General features: G+C 48.7%; 2 protein-coding genes across 6 annotated transcripts in view; one reads left to right on the forward strand and one right to left on the reverse strand.

The window, feature by feature from the left end:
* The window catches only part of ankrd52a (ankyrin repeat domain 52a), a 31,006-nt gene extending 24,782 nt beyond the window's left edge, over window positions 1-6,224 (forward strand). The window contains 2 exon segments of the mRNA XM_073071932.1: window positions 243-334; window positions 3,433-6,224. Of these exon segments, the coding sequence (XP_072928033.1) occupies window positions 243-334; window positions 3,433-3,653 (313 nt within the window). The 3' untranslated portion in view covers window positions 3,654-6,224.
* A 553-nt stretch (window positions 6,225-6,777) lies between these two features.
* On the reverse strand, window positions 6,778-18,001 carry LOC140741281 (uncharacterized). 5 transcript variants are annotated; one of them, XM_073071287.1, is made up of 5 exons: window positions 17,907-18,001; window positions 15,071-16,143; window positions 9,453-9,551; window positions 8,515-9,132; window positions 6,778-7,551 (listed from the first exon to the last, which is right to left on the reverse strand). In XM_073071287.1, the coding sequence occupies exons 2-5, from the start codon at window positions 15,993-15,995 to the stop codon at window positions 7,319-7,321; spliced, it is 1,875 nt and encodes a 624-aa protein (XP_072927388.1). In that variant the 5' UTR covers window positions 15,996-16,143; window positions 17,907-18,001; the 3' UTR covers window positions 6,778-7,318. The 5 variants fall into 5 exon arrangements, with proteins under 5 accessions (XP_072927388.1, XP_072927389.1, XP_072927390.1 ...); XM_073071288.1 differs by lacking the exon at window positions 17,907-18,001 and adding an exon at window positions 17,120-17,427; XM_073071289.1 differs by lacking the exon at window positions 17,907-18,001 and adding an exon at window positions 17,060-17,087.
* Between the last annotated feature and the right edge of the window lie 918 nt (window positions 18,002-18,919).

Here is an 18,919-nt window from a genome sequence, read left to right on the forward strand (position 1 = left end):
AAAGTCCCCTTCACCTCTTGGCCGCTATCCCAATGACAAGTGATAGTGGATCCCACGTCTCTGCTCCCGACAACCCACCTCCAGCAGGACCCATCTCCCAGCCCTCCCCCCTTTGTTAGAGCCACCTATCACCTCTTGCTCTCCAGCTTGTTGGCAGCAACAGTGGGTCTTACAAATCACCATCTCCCCCTATCGCACATTAAAGCCACCCTTCACCTTTCACCCCCCTCTCCCATTGACAGGCCTCTCCACATCGCAGCTCGGAACGGGATGTCCTCTGTGGTCCAAGCCCTCCTCAACCGAGGGGCAACTGTGCTGGCTGTGGATGGGGAGGGTGAGTGCTGCCTTGGGGGGTGGGAGGGGTTCGAGTGCGGGGGGGGGGGTGAACCTCTGGATCTCTCCCCTTGGGAGCTCATTTCATTCAGGGAACTGTACGTTCAAAGGCATTGAGGGATATACTGGGGGGGGTGGGGAAGGGTGGGTGGGCTGCGGTGGATGCATGCAGGCAACTGGGACTGAGGGAGAAGAATGGGCAAGCAGGAACAAGGAGCTGAATGGACTCTAGCCAAGTTCTCCTGGATCCCATGCCTCCTGACTTTCTGAATGAGGCTGCCATGGGGAACTTATCTATTCCTTACTAAAATCCATATACACCGCATCCACTTCATTAATGTGCTTTGTCACTTCAGCAAAGAATTCAGTCAGGCTCATGAGGCATGATCTGTCCTCTCAAGCCATGTTGACTATCCCTAATCAGACTATGCTCGTCCAAATGCTCATAAATCCTGTTTCTTAACAATCTTTTCACCACTGAAGGGTTTATAACCTGGTTTATAATTCCCAGGATTATCCCCTTACCTTTCCTGAGCAAAGGAACTAATTTTTCCATCCTTCAATCTTCTGATACTACTTTAGCCAGTGAGAACACAAAGATCGTTGTCAACGCCCCAGCAGTCTCTTCCCTTATGTCCTGTAGTAACCTGGGTAATATCCTGCCTGGTCCTGGGGACTTAACCTATTCTAGTGTTTATCAGAAACTCCCAACACATCCTTTTTCTTAACATCATCATGCTGCAGCACATTAGCAAGTTCTATGCTGATCTCACTTTTGTCTAAGTCCCTCTCACTGGTGAATACTGAGGCAAAGTATTCATTAAGGACCTTCCCATCTCTGACTATAGGCACTCATTTATCCCCAGTCGATCCTGCCTTCACTCTAGTCATCCTCCTGTTCTTTGCATACATGTAAAATGCTTCGGGATTTTCTTTAATCCTACTTGCCGAGGCCTTCTCATGCCACCTTCTAGCTCTCCTAAGTTCCTGAGATCCTTCCTGACTACTTTATAAATCTCACTAGCCCTGTCAGTCTTTGGCTTTGTGAACCGTCTGCCACCTTCATCCTCTTGACTAGATGTTCCACGTCTCTTGTCAACTATCGTTCCTTCACCCTACCGTTCTTTGCTTGCATCAATGGGACAAACCTATTCTGAACCCCGTGCAAGTGCTCCCTAAACAACTTCCACTGTGCATTTCCTGAATACATCTAATTCCTATTTATGATCCCAAGTTCCTGCCTAATACCATCGTAATTAGCCCCAATTAACTGCTTTTGCATACCTTCGGCTCCTATCCCTCTCCAAGGTTATGGTAAAGGTCAGGGAGTTGGAGTCACTGTCTCCAACATGCTTACCAACCAAGAGATCTGATACCTGACCTGGTTAATTGCCAGCACCAGATCCAGAATGGCCTCTCCTCTGGTTGGCCTTTCTACATATTGTGTCAGGAATCCTTCCTGCATACACCTAACAAATTCTGTCCCATCTAAACCTTTTGCACTAAGGAAGTACCAACCAATATTAGGGAAGTTGAAATCACCCATGACAACAACCGTTATTTTACACTTCCAAAATCTGCCTCATGATCTGTTCTCTGTTGCCATGGGGTCGAGGTGGGGGGTGGTCAGTGGAATACTCCCGAATAGAAGTGATTGCTCCTGTTTCTGACTTCCACCCACTATTCCTGATTAGCAATGTCACTCTCCCACCTTTATCTCCCTCCTTGTCCCTATTGAAACACAAATCTGGAATGTTCAGCAGACATTATTGCCCTTGTGACAGCTGAGTGTCAGTAATGGCTGCGACATCATAGTCCCATACTGTAAGTTCATCACCTTTGTTCCTGGTATATCTTGCATTAACATAGATGCATGATACCAAATCCACTGCCCATCGTTCCTCAGTCTCTCTACATACTGCTCCATTTTCTAACTTATTACTCTGGTTCCCATCCCACTGCCAAACTAGTATAAACCCTCCCCAACAGCTCTAGTAAATCTGCTCAGAACTTCTGGTATAACCAGTCTCTTTTTACAGGTCATATCTTCCCAAGAAGAGATCCCAACGATCCATATATCAGAAACCTGCTCCCTGCACCAATTCTTCAGCCACACATTCATCTGCCAAATCATCCTTTTCTTAACCTACCTGGTGTATGCACAGGCAGCAATCTAGAGATTACTAACATGGAGGTCCTGCTTTTCAGCTTCCTACCTAGCTCTGTATATTCTCTCTTCAGGACTTCATCCCGTTTCCTACGTCTGTCATTGCTACCAATATGTTCCACGACTTCTGGCTGCTCACCCTCCTACTTAAGAATGCTGTGGATGCAAACCAAGACACCCTGGCACCTGGGAGGCAACTTACCATCTTGGTGTCTTGTTCATGTCCACAGAATCACCTGTTTCCCTCAACATTGAATCCTCTATCACTACTGCACTCCTCTTCTTCCCCTTTCCTTTCTGAGCTACAGAGATACACTTGGTGTCAGAGAACTGACTGCTGTGACTTTCCCCTGGTAGGTCATTGCACCCTCCTCTTGTTATTGAAGGGAATAGCCACAGGGGTACTCTGCACTGATCCCCTTCCCCCTCTTGACAAGTCACCCAGCTGCCTCCTGCAACTTGAGTGTTGCACCCTATGACTCCTGTCTATCAACCCTTTATTCTCTTGAATGATTTGAAAGTCATTCCATAATGTGGTCTGTAAGGAGCTGCAGTCAGATGCACTTCTCAAAGGTATAGTCATCAGGGACCCTGACTTCCCACATCCTGCAAGAGGAACACACCACTACCCTGACTGTTATTCCCATTGCTCTAACTATGCAATAAGTACATGAAAAAGAATTTATCAGTTGATCAACTCTTGTTTCTCTTGTTGGGACATGGGCAGGGGCTGGAGTCCCCGGGAGAAACCCACGGGGTCACAGGGAGAGCTGGCACAGTCATGAAGGGCTGAATGTCAGTCACAGAGTCTGTGATGGTATCTGCGCCAGACCCAGTGTGGCCTGATCTTGTCTTTGTGTTTCCTTCCTTCTCTCCCTCCTCCCCCTCTCCCCTGTTCTCTCTCCTACCCCCCCCCCCCCCCCAAACCCCAGGACACACTCCGGCTCTGGCCTGTGCCCCCAACAAAGACGTGGCCGACTGCCTGGCACTGATCCTGGCCACCATGAAGCCTTTCCCCTCTAAGGACAGCGTCAGCTCATTGGGCCTGAACCTGTTGAAGAACTGTGGCATTCTGGCCAAAGCTGTGTCCTGTGACCAAGTCAGCGGCTTCGGGGCCAGTCCGCTGGGCCTGGACTCTTGTTACCCTGAGTGATGGGGTGGGAGGAGGGGGAGGGGAGCAGAGGCGATGGCAGGGGCAGTAACTCCATGCACTGAGGCCCTTGTTTTAACTATTCAGGAGATTACAGAGCAGGTTCCCTTGCCCAGCATCACCCAATTCCCCTTGCCACCCATGGCCACGTGCTCCCCTTGCCACCTGACCTCCACCACCATCCTTCCTATCGACCACCTCAGCACAGGTCTGTGTGAAGCAGATGAAGCCCACGGACATTTCAACAGGCAGGGAACAAAGCTGTACTAAAGTGGGTGCATGTGTGTGTGTGTGTGTGTGTCCTGACGTTACCCACAGACTGTCTTCGTGTGTTCTGAAACTGACACCAAAGAGTGTGTGTGTGAGTGAGTGTGTATGCACTGCTGTCCGCTCCACTAGCCCTCTCCGCTCCTCCCATCTCTGCTCCAGAGTTTGGGGGTAGACGGAGGGCCCTCCAGGGTGTGGGGCATAAGAGGAGTTTTGGAGAGGATGGGGGCATCAGGGGTGAAGGGGTTTTAGAGGGTGTCAGAGGTATGTCCAGGAGGTGTTACCTACCTGGGGTCACTGAATGATTGAATGTCCCCTCCCACCAGCCCCGGACTTTTAAAGATAACCCCCCCCCCATTTCCGCATCATAACCCTCACTGACCCACACTCTCAGTGTTGGTCCTGGGATCCCCGACTGAACCCTGCCTGTGACCTCCTCGGGCTTTGAATGACCTTTGAAGGTGTACATAGTACCCTCCCCTCAGTTGACCACCCCCCCCCCCCCCCCGTCCCGTCCCGTCCCGTCCCGTCCAAGCACTTGCTTCATCGACGAGCACTTTTACTTCGTGGGTGGGGGGCTGGGGAACAGTGGAAGCTTGAGGCACTGCCACTGTACACAGTGGATAATGCAAAGACAGGCACACCCTGATGCGTTGCCCAAATATAATTACTGACCTGAGCCATAATGTCTGTAGACATAACATCGCATGTACTGTATGATGAGGATGGGTTGTTGTGTGTCAGTGAAAATGCAACGTGTATCTGTGTGAGACTCTCACTTGCCGTTTTGTTGCAGTGTGTTTGTAAATTAAACCTGGTGTTACACTTCAGTGAAGGATGTGTGAGTGAGAGAACGCAGTGAGGGGTGTGTGAGAGAGCAATTGTGAATTAAGACGGTGTTAAATTTCAGTGTGTGTGTGTGTGAGGGGAGAGCAGTTGTGAATTACACCTGCTGTATTCCACTGAATATGTGTGAATGAGACACAGATGGAGGGGTGAAGAGAGTAGAGATGTAAGTGAAAGGTTTTTTGGGATATGACTATAGTTAACATTATTGAGAGTTACATCTGGTGTAGATGTTGCATTGAAGGTGTGTATGTCAGGTAGAGGGAGAAGCAGCAGAGATTGTGTGAAGGCGAAAGATTGAGACAGTGAGTGTGAATGACTGAGTGATAGTGTTTGCTCTGATGTACTTTGATCTGCCGAGGTTTCTCTGCACATGAACCTCCTCACGCCTAGCACTAACCCACTGCATGTGCCGCCCACCTCTCCATGTGTGGTCAGTTGCTGGCATGCAGTGTGGTGCCAGCGGGTGGGGTGTACTTCCGAGCTAACACGCTGCCAGTATTGATGTGACCACTTGTGTGTATGTGTGGCAACAGCTCAACAGGTTTGCAATATACCCAGTTATGGTACTGGGGATTTTTTTTTAACTCAGTGCATGTGGCTATATGTATAAGTATACTGATGATTTTATTTTTTGAGTGGAGGGTCCTGAAGAATTTCTGTGCTGGGTTTAGACACTTGAAAACTACCCCACTGCTCCTCTGAGCATTTTTAACAGTTTGTTTCCTGTCGGGTAGGTCTTCAGTGACCCCAGCAGGACAGTGATACAAACCAAAAGGTGCTGACTCGCGTGGCAGAGGCGAATCCAAATGCTGAAAGAAACACTTCGTATTTTTTAAGTTTAGTGGTCATGTTGTTTAAGCTGTGTAAGTGTGAAGGTGTGCCAGAGAGGGTGCTTGCGCCTGCGTGTGTGTGCATTATTAAGTATATGTCAACGAGTTCACAATAGGGACCTGATCGCAGGCAGTTAAGATTAAGAGAATACCGTTTAATATAATGTGATATAAACAAATCCTGTCACGTTGGGAATATATTAGGTTGGCTGTATTATAATATAGTGGACAGAGCAAAACATTATACTTGACCCACTAATGCTGCACGTCCAAGAAGGATAATTAAACCACAAGCCATTTATCAGTGATTGATAAATTCAATGCGTGAGCACTTTGTTTTGTTGAGCCCCACTCCCCCAGGTTAGACCTCAGATCCTGAGCTACTGATCATGAACAGTCCTCCATCTCATCTCTCACACACTTAACCTCAACAAGTAGAGACCAGGAACCACAACCGCTTCAGAAGAGGAGGAGAAAAAAAACACGAAATTAAATAATTAAAAAGGCATTGAGACGATATATTTTTTACAATTATATGTTACGGTCATTGAGTCCTGTAATTCCTATTGTGGCTTTCAATCAATTTAAGTATAATTAAAAATTAAAATATGCTATAGCTTAAGAACAATGTTTTATTTGATGCTTTTTTGAGCAAAGGGCAGCAGGGGAATGGATGGTGGGTATTTGTCTCATGACAGGCTCAGAGGTGACAGTGGATGGGGGAGGGGGGTGGATTTGGTGACAGAGGCTGGGAGGGATGGATGTGGGAGGGTGCTAGACACCCAGGAGAAACTCGTGGTCACAGAGAAAGAACATTCAGGCTCCGCACACAGACAGCGTCAGAGGTTGGGAATGAACCTGGGTCTCTGGGGCTGGGAGGCAGCAGTTTTACAAGTTTCTCAAATTATTCTGAAATCTCAAAGATGTAGGTCGGTGGTTAACTGGCAGTGGGGTAACAGTGTTAGTGGGGAGAACTGAATGGGTTAGTGTGGTGTAGCAAATGTAAAGTGGTTGGTGCCAAGATGGTGGGCCTGTTTCATCTAACACTCCACACCCGCCAAGATTCCCATCTAAACTTGATCGGTCAACGGCTATCCCTGGGTCAGACTGGTGGTGGGTGTTGGAGACACGGGAGGGTGGACAAAATTCACATCTCTGGCATTGACACTGTGTGTCAGAACTTGTCTCAAATCAGCAGTCAACATTTTATTTCAATCCTTGGTACATTAAACATAAAATGCACCCCGGCAGAGAGGGTGGACAAAATTCACATCTCTGGCATTGACACTGTGTGTCAGAACTTGTCTCAAATCAGCAGTCAACATTTTATTTCAATCCTTGGTACATTAAACATAAAATGCACCCCGGCAGAGAGGGTGGACAAAATTCACATCTCTGGCATTGACACTGTGTGTCAGAACTTGTCTCAAATCAGCAGTCAACATTTTATTTCAATCCTTGGTACATTAAACATAAAGTGCACCCCAGCAGAGAAAAGGTGAGGTGCATTGGTCCACCTCACTCCCCTCCAAGATCAAAGCCCACCACCCTCTCCACACCCCCCACTCCCCAATAAACAGTCTATATACAAAAAAAATAAGTAACTCCCCATTTGGAATTTCCACCCATTGTTGCGCTGTGAGTGTGAGTGAGGGAGCTGAGGAGAGAGTAAGATCCCAGCCCCAGCGCTCAAGAGGGCGGCTCTAGAGGTCATGTTGACGTCTAGTTTTTGGTCAACCTCAACTGTTGCTGCAGCAACTCCACCTGCAGACGCAGTTTGTGCTCCTGCAGGGCAAGGACACCTCGTTGCACTTCCCACTTCTTCCGCTTCAGCGCCAGCCGCTCCTTCTCCAGTGCCAGTCGTTCGCGTTCCAACCAGCTGCCAGGCATGGGGCAGGTCTGCTGGGGCTCCTGGCTTATCACCTGCCGTGGCTCCAACACGGGGGAACTGCAGGCTGCAGGCGGAAAAGGAAAAGGTTAGTGAGAGTGGGGGCAGAGTCCCAAAATGGGAAGGGTCAAAATGATGTGGATAGGGTGGAGTGCAAATCAAGAGAGGAGCAGGATCAGTGTGGTAAAGGTCTGGGAGATCATAGACTGGATGGAAAATGCCAGGAAGGTAATGAGAAAGGTGGCAGATATGGAAGGAATGGAGGTCCAAAGTCATAGACTAAAGAAGGGGAGACTCTTGAGAAGGGTACAGAGTGATATTGGCAGGTAGGACTGGATAAACAAGGAGCACCTTGGGATGTACTGTGGGGTCCTGGAGTTCAGCGTGCCTCATTGGAGGTAGTCCTAAGGAGATTCACTGGGCTAATTTCTTGGACTAGAGGTTGCCCATCTGAAGGTGTTGGGACAGTTTGGGTCTTTATCCTGTAGAGTGTAGATGAACGAGGGGTGACTTTATTCAAGCATCTTGGACATTAGAGGAAACACTTCCACATCTCCTCTGTCATGTCACCCTCAGTGGGAGAGTCTGGAACAAGGAGAGACTTACAAGATTGGGGTGGGGTGGTGATTGGAGGCTGATCACGGGAGGAGGGGGTTGTTTTTAAAGAAGGAGATAAGTTTGAAAGATGGAGTGGGGGGGATGGAAAAAGATCAGCCATAATCCTGTTGAATGATGAGATAGGCTGGGTGGCTGACCTGCCTCTATTTTAGGATGAACAAGAAAGGATTTACAGAGAGAGAGACAGACACAGGAAACTTATAAACTGCTGGTAATGAGACTAATGTTCCTTCCACACTGGTGATGGGGGAGGGTTGGCACAATGCAAGGAGGTGGGGAGGGGTGTGAGAATGCCACGAGGGATGCGTTGACCCATTTGGATCTCCTGACCACTCCTTCCCTCACTCACCTGGTGGGATGGGTGAGGTGGCGGTGGTGGAGAGGGGGATTCATTTGGTCCCGACTCACTCACCTTGTTGTGGGACTGGAGAGCTGTCCTGCTGGGGGTTCTGCCCTGGGACTTCTGAGCTCAGCCCTGCCTCCTGCCCCTCCCCGGCTGGGGTACGGAGGGCGGTATGCCCTGACAGGTGCCTCCTGAGCCCCTCCCGGCGGGGGCAACTGAAGCGGCAGTGGGGGCAGCGGAAGCGGCGACTGGGACCCAGCCGGGATCCTCCCTCCCAGCCGAAGGGAGGTGTCACTGACACTGACCGCCAGCGTCGCCTCCGGCCACCTCGGGCCCTGCAGGCAGGGCCTGGGGTCCCAGGAGCCTCCACTTGGACCTCGGGCGCCGGGCTTCCCTCCCCATTCACATACTCTCCAATGGTGCCGATGATGTTGTGCAGGGCCACCATGCGGTTAGGGCGGTGAGACTCTCCTGCCCCATCCTGCTGGTCCTCTGCCTCAACGGGCTCTGGCTGGGACCTGGGAGCATTCTCTCCATCACCGCTGCTGCTTCCCAGCAGCTCTTGCACACAACGTAGCTCCTTGTGGGTGCGCTGGTGCTCCTGCAGGCAATCCCAGTGCTCGCTAACGAAGGGGCACAGGCTGCACTTGAGGGGTCCTGTCTGGTTCACCTGCACCATCATGTGCCCTGGGAAGAGAGGGGGCAATGTCAGTGATGTCCTTCACACCCCTCCCCACACCTCTCAGTTTTGTTCACCTGACCAATCATGTACCCTAGGAAGAGAGAAGGTACATACATCCGCATCCACACCCCTGACATCTCCCATCGGGTCACTTGCACCATCATCTAACGGAGGGAGAGAGTTACACCCCACACTGAGTCTCTCATCCTCTCTTCTGGTTCACGTGCACCAGGGAAACATCTTCACACCCCCTTTACCCGTCCCCTTCCTTCCTTCCCTCCCCTCCAACTCTCACCTTCTCTGCTGTTCTCCCTCCCCTACTCACCGTACAAGTGGGTGATCTTGTGGTTGGAGAAGTTGCTGAGTTTAGTGGTCCTGAAGTCACAGATGTCACACTGGTACTCCGGTATGTAGTTCTCATCCGCTGGTGGGGGGAGGGGGAGAGAGACGTGATGGGGAGGGGTTTAGAGGGGCCCACTGAGAGCTGAGCAGTCTCCATCACTCTCCTACTACCCACTCATCACCAACATCACCCTCCCCAACCCACATCCGTCAATCAGCACTGTGCTGCATCACTTGCCCTCCTACCCTATCCATCTCTCCCAGATACACTAGTCCCCTCACTCTTCACTGTCTGAATCATCGTTCCCCATCCCTGCCTTTGTTCAGTCCCCTCCTGCTGCCTCAAGGCGTTGCTGTGTTCCACGGCATACTCTCACCTGCTGTACTTGAGTATCGGTCCCTCCTTTCCCTGTCCCTTCCTCCCTCCCTCATATCTGAGTGGCTTCAGAACATTCTTGAGGGGTCAAGTGAACAGCAAGCTGGTACAAACGACACAGAAAAAGGCCCTGCAGAATCACTGAAGATGTTGGTGTGGCCAAATTTGGAGTATTGTGTGTCATTCTGGTCACCTACCTACAGGACAGATATCATAGTCATAGAGTAATACAACACAGGCCCTTCAGCACAGTGCAAAACTATTATTCTACCTCATCCCATTGACCTGCACTTGGACCAAAGCCATTCCTGTACCTAACCAAACCTATTAAATGTTGAAATCAAACCCACATCCACCACTTGTGCTGGCAGCTTGTTCCACACTCTCACCACCCTCCGAGTGAAGAAGTTTCCCCTCATGTTCCTATTAAATATTTCACCTTTCACGCTGAAACCAAATTACTACATCATCCAGAATGCCAAGTGACTGAACCTTCTTGACCAACCTCCCATGCTGGACCTTGTCAAAGGCCTTGCTAAAGTCCATATTACTATTAATGCTAACCTTTTAACCGACTCCAAAATCAAGTCACGCTTCACACATAGCCTCTCCATTTTTCTTTCATTCATGTGTCTACTTAAGAGTGTCTTAAATATCCCTAATGTATCTGCCTCTACCACCACCTCTGACCATGCATTCCACACACATACCACTCTCAAATTGTTATACTAAGTGCATGGAAAGCAAGGATTCAGATTTTTGGATCATTGGGATCTCTTCTGGGGTGGAGGCAATCTGTTCAAGAGGGGCAAGTTACACTTGAACCAGAGTGAGCCCAATTTCCTAGTGGGGAAATTTGCTTTTGCCACCAAGAAGAGTTCCAACTAGATTACTAGAGGGGTAGGGCTCAAGAGACTGAAGTCCCTCTGCTATCAGATCCCCCCTTCTCCAGCCCTGTATCTCTTTCACCAATCAACTTCCCAGCTGTTTGCTTCACCCCCACTCCCTCTCCCTTGTACTACTTCCACCACTCCCCTCACTTTCTTACACCGACTTATCATCTTTTTCCAGTCCTGCTGAAGGGTCTCACCCTGAAACATTGACTGTTTACTCTTTTCCATAGATGCTGCCTGGCCTGCTGAGTTCCTCCAGCATTTTGTGTGTGTTGTTGAGAGGATAGCTCAGTTCTAGGATACCAATGCTTTAGGTGTGACAGAGGAACAGAAAGCAGAAGAGCAGCCATTGCCTTTTTGATAAGGAAACACATTAACAGCTGAGCTTAGAGGGGATATTCTGCAAGAATCATCTAACGAGGCCATTTAGGTAGAACTTCACAATAAGAAAAGCATCCAAGACAGTTTTCTCATGCAGTATACAGAGGAAAGTTAAATTCAAGTTTAATTGTTATTCAACCGTACATGAATACCCATAAATACAACCAATGTTCCTCTGGGGCAAGGCGCAGAGCACAGTACCAACAGGCACATACAGCACAAGGAAAACAGCACAGAAAAGGTAGCAGTAAACACAGTCACACAAAAATAATATATAGCCAAAATTCCCAAGTGACATATCCTGAAATTGATGGAGCATGAGTGTTGTTGACAAGAACAAGCAGTTCTCAGCAGTCCACAGATGAACATACACACACAATCCAGCTTGTCTTCCTTGGAGAGAGAATGAGAGGGCAGTCCTCAATCCATGCCTCCGGTATCTCCCCTCTTGGACTGCTGCAACAGACAAGCCCAAGACCTCGCTACATCGGTCTCACCAATAAACCAGTGAACCAGAATTGCAGTGTTTTACATTACCCATGTCCAACAGACTCTTGCGATCGCAAGAAGAATGTCCAAGACAGTCAATTGCAGTTAAACCGCACACTGCCTTCGCACATATTCTCCCAATGCCTTTCTGTGGCAGGTAGCAACAAGGTCCACACAAAATCCAGTTCCTCTGCTGACGAGCAACTCATTGATGGAGTAAAGCTGCACTACTTGAAGCTGTTAATGTCCAGCATTGCTTTGTGATCATAAAAAAGATGTTTAAATAAGACTAAAATACCTTTGGTTGGCCCTGGAGTGGCTGCTGCATCTGAGTGTGCCACCATCTTAACAGAAGGAGCAATACTGTACCGAATGAAGCAAGCCAAGTAACCAAAGTGGTAGTTAGGGTGTACTGTGGGGTCCATTGATCACAGTTCTATTAGTTTTAAAATAGTTATGGAAAAAGATAGAACAGATACACAGGCCAAAAATATGAGGCCTTGAATCACAGTCCTGAACTGGAGCAGGGCCAACTTTGAAGGCATCAACTTCCAGCTGGGGTCAACTAGGCAATTCTATTTAAAGGCAAAAGAACAATAGGCAAATGGGAGGATTTTAAAATGGTTATATCAAGAGTCCAGGAGCAGCATATTCCTGACAAGGTGAAGGGAACACTGGCTGACACGAGTTATCAAGGCTCTGGTCAAGAAAAAGAGCCTTTATGCAGTTGGGTACAAATCAATCCTCAACAAATATAAAAAGCTTAAGAGGGAAATCAGGAGGGCAAAAAGTGGGTATGAGGTGGATTTGGCAGGCAGGGTTATAGATGATCCAGTAAAAAGGCGACTGGGGGAGGAGACTAGGTCTTCTCAAAGATGATCAGGGCCGCAGGAGATGACCAAGATTTTTAACATCCATTCCTCTTGGTTAATCATGGATGCCAAAGAAACGAGGTCTTGGATCACATGCAAATTACAAACATGGAGGTAGTTACAGCCATGAATTGCATTAAGGAGGGCAAATCCCCAAGGTTTGACCAAGTGTACCCCTGGACCTTAGGGAAGGCCAGGGAAGAAATTGCAAAGGCCCTTATAGATCGTTAGATGGTTAATGCTTCATTGTTAGCCATGGCAAAGTTCCAGAAGACTGGAGGGCAGTCAATGTATTGTTCAAGAAGGGTGGCAAGGACAGGCCAGTGAGCCTGACTTCAGTTGTAAGGAAGTTACTGGAGCAAATTCTGAGGGACAAGGTCTACCATCACTTGGATAGTCAAGGCCTGATCAGCAATAGTTAGCATGGTTTTGTATATGGAAGGTCACGTCTGACAAATCTTTTGGAGATTTTTCAATTCAGAATTGGCTCAATGATAAGAAGCAGAGGGTAATGGTTGAAGGTTGATTTTCTGACTGGAGGCCTATAACAAATGGGGTGGCCCAGGGGTCAGTGTTGGGACCTCTGTTATTCATTATTTATGCAAATAATTTGGATATGAATGTACATGGCACAATTAGCAAGTTTGCTGATGATACTAAATTAGCTTGTTGATTGTTAAGCAAGTTACAGTAAATTACAGAGATCTTGGACTGAGGAATGGAAAATAGATTTCAACTTAGATGCATTTTGGACAGTCAAACAGGGTAGGACTTGCTCAGTGAATGTCAGGGCACTGACGAGTGTGGTGGAACGGGGTCATAGGAGTACAAGATTGCTTAAAGTGGCCGTGAAGAAAGCATGCTGTCCTACATCAGTCAAGGCATGGAGATTTGGAGTAGGGACACTATGTTGCAGTTACACAAGTCACTGGTGAGACTGCACTTGTAATAGCTATTATCACCCTGTTAAAGGAAAGATTGTCAAACTGGAGATGGTACAGAAGAGATTTATGAGGATTAGAGAGCCTGAGTTATAGGGAGAGATTGGTAGCACTGGATCGTTATTCTTTGCAGCATAGAGAATGAGAAGTGACCTCATAGAAGTGTATTAAATTATGAGGGGTATGAATAAGGTGGACAGTCATAGTCTTTTCTCTAGTACAAAACTAGAGGGCACAGATACAAAGATAAGTTTCACTTAGCAGGACACTAGAGAGGCATTTTTGGAAATTGTTAGTTGATAATTGGGTAATCAGCTAATTGGCAGCAACCAATAAAAAGTTAGGGTCAAGGGGAACTGTTATTGGGTCATTGTTAGAGTAAGGAGCTGAGGTTTGTTGTAAAGAGGCCCAGGTGTGCGCAGTAAGAACAGCTCTTTGGGGGAAAAACATTTCAGTGAGAAGGCACAGGTATGGTTTTACTTTTATTTTATGTTATCATTGATTCAGCTTTTATTCAGGAGTAGAGACTCAGTGAGCAGAGACTAAGGTCTCTCTTTTTCCTTATTGCACATTTAGAGCAATGGGCATGACAGGCCTGGCAGTGCTGTGTTTCCCTTGCAGTTTGTGGGAAGTCAAGGAGATCTTCAGTGTCCCTGATGACTACACCTGTGAGAAGTGCATCTGGCTGAAGCTCCTTGGAGGTGGATACCTCAGGAGCATTCAGGAGGTTGAGGGGTTGACAGAAGTTACTAGGAGGCAGTCACACCTTTGCAGGAGGCATGTAGCCAGGTGACTATCAGGAGAGGGCAGTCAGAGCAGGGTACCCCTGCTGCAATTCCACTCAATAACAAGTATATTGTTTTGGATACTGTTGAATGGGACAACAGTATTCCTTTCCAGAGGTACTGCCTAACTTGCTGAGTTCCTCCAGCATTTTGCATGTGTTGCTCTGGATTTCCAACATCTGCAGAATCTCTTGTTTGAAGAGGAAAGGTTGAGAGAGCTAGGACTTTTCTCTTTGGAGTAAAAGGGGATGAGAGGTGACTTGCTGGAGGTATATAAGATGATGAGGAAGAGCCAGCACCTTTATCCCAGGCCAGCAAAGGCCAATACTACAGGACATCTGTTTAAGGAGAGTGGAGAAAAGTATAGGGGAGATGTCACAGGTACTTGTATTTTCTTTAAGTCTACTCAGTGGCAAGTGGGAATGGTGGTAGATGCAAACATAACAGGCTGATATAATTTAAGAAACTTTTGGCTAGACACATGGATGCAAGAGAAAGAGGTCTATGGGCTCTGTAGGAGATTGATGGTTGAATAGGTTAATGTAGGCTGGGACGTACTGAAGGACTTGTATTCTGCTGGCATACTGAACAGTTCAGGTCTATGTGCTACAAGAAAGGACAATGGGTAACTGGAATGAGCTGCCAGAGGAAGTGGCCAAAGCAGGTACAACTGCAACATTTTAAGAGCATTTGGATAGGTAAGTGGGGGAGGGGGAGCAAGGGATTGGAGGGTTATGGGCCAAATGCAGGCAACCAGGACTAGCAGAGAGAATGCTGTGGTTAGCATGTACCAGTTGGGCTGAAGGGCCTGTTTCTGTGATGCATTACTCTTATGACTCCCTCCCTCTCTCCCCAGTCACTCACCGTTGTGCAGTGTGACGGCATGTCGCCTCAGGGCGTTGCTGTAGGCCGTGGCGTATTCGCACCAGTCGCACTTGAGTAGCAGCCCCTTGCCATCAACACCCTTCTTGAGGTGGGTCAGCTTGTGCCGCTTGAGGTTCTCCTTGCGGGCGCAGGCGAATCCACACTGATCGCACTGGAAGGACTTGTTCCCGGTGTGCAGGGCGATGTGCTTGACCAGAGAATGGCGGTACTTGGTTTTCCAGCCACACGTCTTGCACATGTAAATACGGCCGCCAGTGGAGCCCAGTGCCCCGGGGTGCACCAGCTTATGCTGACGCCAGGAGCTGATCTTGTTGGTGCTGTAACTGCAGCGGGCACACTGGATGATGTCGCTGCCTTCCCGCAGGTGCTCTTCCCTCTCGTGCACCCGCAGCTCCTGCTTGCCCCGCGCCACAAAGGGGCACAAGTCGCAGCGGAACTGCTTCGTCTGCCAGTGCTGGCGGGTCTGGAGGCAGGAGGCTGTGGAGGAAGACGAGGAAGAGGACGAGGACGAGGACGAGAGAATGGGTATAATAGGTGGCGGCAGTGCTGCCCGGGAGCCTGAGGGCGAGCCCCCACCACCATTCTGGTCAGCTTTCCCCTCTGCGGCCCCCACCACAACTAGCTGGAGTCCCAGCTTGTTGGTTGGCTCAGCGGGGGGTGGCTGAGGTGGGTTGGGGGAGGGGGAGGTATCCCAACCATAGTCAGCAGGCTCTGGGGGAAGGGATGGGGACTCCTCTGAGGGCCACCAGCTTGGGAGGGGAGTTTCCTGCTTGACAGAGAGGGGCAGGGGAAATTGAGTGGACTTGCCCTGGTAAAGTCTGTGGGTGAGCTTGTGCTGATCCAGCTCCTGCTGGCTGTGGGTGGCAAAGGGGCACAGGGTGCAAGTCAGGGGCTTGGTCTCCATTGGTGGGGGGGGGGGAGGGTTCAAGGAGGGCTACCTCTGCCCTCCTCACTAGTGGGAGGAGCCCCAGAGGGAGGCCCTGATCCTGGCCATCTTCCCAGCAGACATCCTCCTGCACTAAATCTGTCCGGGCTGGAGGTGGGCTGTAGAGCTGTAGAGAGAGAGAGAGAGAGGTGGAGTGAGAGACAGTACAGCATATGTTTCCAACAGGTTGGTGATAGACTACACAGTAAGATAGAAGGGGGGGGGTGGCACAAGACCCCCACCACGGGTGGAGTGTGAGACTGCACAGCAAGATCCCACAAGGAAGTTGCTGAACAAGATCCCATCAGATTAGAGGGGAAATGGTGTGGGTGAGAGACATTGTGTGAGGGCCCACCAGGAGGTGGAGAAGGATGTAGGTCACTACACAGGAAGATCCCATTGGTGCAAGGGCATGAGGCGAGGGACACTGTGCAGGAAGGTGCAAGCACCACCTCAGCACCACAGCAGGCCCTTCACCCTTTGTCCCTCAGCTCTTGTTCCCTCCCCCTCACCTATCCTGTACCTGGAACCCTGCTCTGACCCTCTATTTATTTGTACACACACTCTTCTCACCTCCTGTGCCACACCAATCCCCCCCAACTATATATCCGTACCTCACATTCTTTCCTCAACCCAAATGTACTCACACACCACCCTCACCCCTGCCCTTGTACATACACACACCCACCTCAACACAGGACCGGTACCCTCACCATCTACCCTCCGTCCCTCCCCCATGCAACCCACACAAACCCCCTCTCCATCTGCCCCTGGCCCAATGCACCATACCAGTACACATTCCTCCCTCCCTCCCTCACCCTATACAAAGACCACCCCACGGACCACAGTAACTCTGCTCTCCCACCCATCTCTCACACTTCTTGAATACGACCCCCCCCCCCCCAGGTCCTAACTCCGGATCCACGGTAACTCTACCTACCACACCTCCCACATCTCCATCCGCCCCCCCCTCAGGACTAGTCGCCGATCCCACGATAACTCTGCCCCTACCCCTCCACTACCCAGTTCCCCTGTATACATACCCCTCCCCCCTTCAGACCTCGGTAAATGCCCTCCCCTAAAATGCCACGGAATTGACGTACTCCTCCGTCACAAACCAATCACCGACCAGCTTTCCGGCGAGAGACCGTTGCCGGATAAACTGACGGTTAACTGATTGTCGGCGCGAGACGGCGATTTTCTCTCGCCGTGACGTAGAGATCAAAATTTGTCGGCCAGCCCTGGGCTGACGAAAATGAATAGGGAAAAGGGTTGTAGGATGGCCGGCCAATGGAGCGATGCCTGTGGAACGGTTGGCCAATGGTTGTTCGACACTGCCAATGGGGAGAGGGTTTTGGACGGACAATCAGAGGGAGAGCTTTCTGGACGCCGGGCCACTAGTGGGGTGGAGGCGGTTGCGGCCATCCTATCAATAGGCAAACGATCAACGATCGAGGGACGGCGGACCAATATTGCGGTCATTGGTCCATTGGGGAGACGTTTTGGGGACAGCGGACCAATGGGAAGACGTGTTTGGACGTCCAACCAATGGTTTTCCACCTCCAAACCGTCGCTCCAATGGGAAGATGGGTTGCGAACGTCAGACCAATGGGGAGACATGTTGTGGACACAATGGAGCGAGGGGACGGGAGCAGTGCTTGGAGGTAGGAAGGTGGGCGTTCGGGTCAGAGAAAGTGGATTTTCCTCAGGTTTTTTCAAACTTCGGTTAACGTGCGTATTTATCGATGTTTTTGGAAAGACTGGTTAGGGTGATGCGGGTTTCCGGAGGAAACCATTCGGCCTTTTGTCTGCTGTCTTATTCATGGAGATGATGGCTGATTAACGCCAGCGACAAGCCACACAATTCCTGATGCACCATCAATAACTCACTCTGAGACGTAAAAGCGAGGTCTCGGCTTTTATTGACTGGAAGAAGGAACGAGCAGTGAGTGACCACCATACTACATCCTGGAGACAGAGAGGCCGGGCTCAGACCTCCATCACCTTTATACAGGGGTCTGTGGGAGGAGCCACAGGGGCAGTCAGCAGCGGGCGTGTCCAGACAGGTATATGTAGTTCACCACACCCACCCCGAGGACAGTCCCCACAGTGAAGGCTGATCCTGCTCAAGGACAGTCCACACAATCCCTGCTACATCTTTATATTCTTCTATTATACCATCCTAATAACTTCTAAAAGATAAAGGTAAATAGACATGGGAAAAGTTTAGAAGGTTATGAGGCAGTCGTGGGCACATGAGACAAGCTTGGATGGGCACCAATTAGGGTGGCCATTTCCAAAAAGGAGGACATTGCCTACGTGGTCATAGGTTATATTTTTATTTATATATATATATATAAATATATATATATATACATACACATACATATAATATATAATTATAATATATAATTATAATATATAATTATAATATATAATTATAATATATAATTATATATATATAATTTTTTTGAAACAAAAGTCTGCATTTCAAAAAAATTATAAAATTCAAACCGTATTGCAAAAACAACAAATGCAAACAGATGATCACTTTAGTTATTGTATTAAATAAAAATCCTAACATACTTTTTTTGCCTATATAAATCCAGCAAAAACCTAGTTATTTCACCATTAATCTGTGATTTTTCTGCCAGAGCCCTTTTTCCTATTCAATGATTCATCATTCTCCATATTACACACATGCATTCATACACTATAAATAAAGAACTGAAAGAAATTAATATTCATTTTTACTCCTGCTGAAGCAGATATGCTAACCAAATTAACTTCACAAACTAAAGGAAGTATCCTACCATGGACTGCCAGGTATGGATGTCTATTTTTTGTATTTCTGCCCTTTACTTGCCATCTCCAGGAGTTTTCTGATGGCCAGGAATTTTTTG

This window comes from Hemitrygon akajei, chromosome 18 (genome assembly GCF_048418815.1).
Source record: "Hemitrygon akajei chromosome 18, sHemAka1.3, whole genome shotgun sequence".
NCBI lineage: Eukaryota > Metazoa > Chordata > Chondrichthyes > Myliobatiformes > Dasyatidae > Hemitrygon > Hemitrygon akajei.

Bases quoted from the DNA above. Each gene is read 5' to 3' on its own strand.
- LOC140741281 (XM_073071287.1), bottom strand. From the start codon at position 15,995: ATGGAGACCAAGCCCCTGACTTGCACCCTGTGCCCCTTTGCCACCCAC. The intron at 9,552-15,070 runs GTGAGTGACTGG...TCCCCCCACCAG, and splicing joins TGCCGTCACACTGCACAACG to CGGATGAGAACTACATACCG. The intron at 7,552-8,514 runs GTGAGTGAGTCG...TTCCGCCTGCAG, and splicing joins CTCTCCAGTCCCACAACAAG to CCTGCAGTTCCCCCGTGTTG.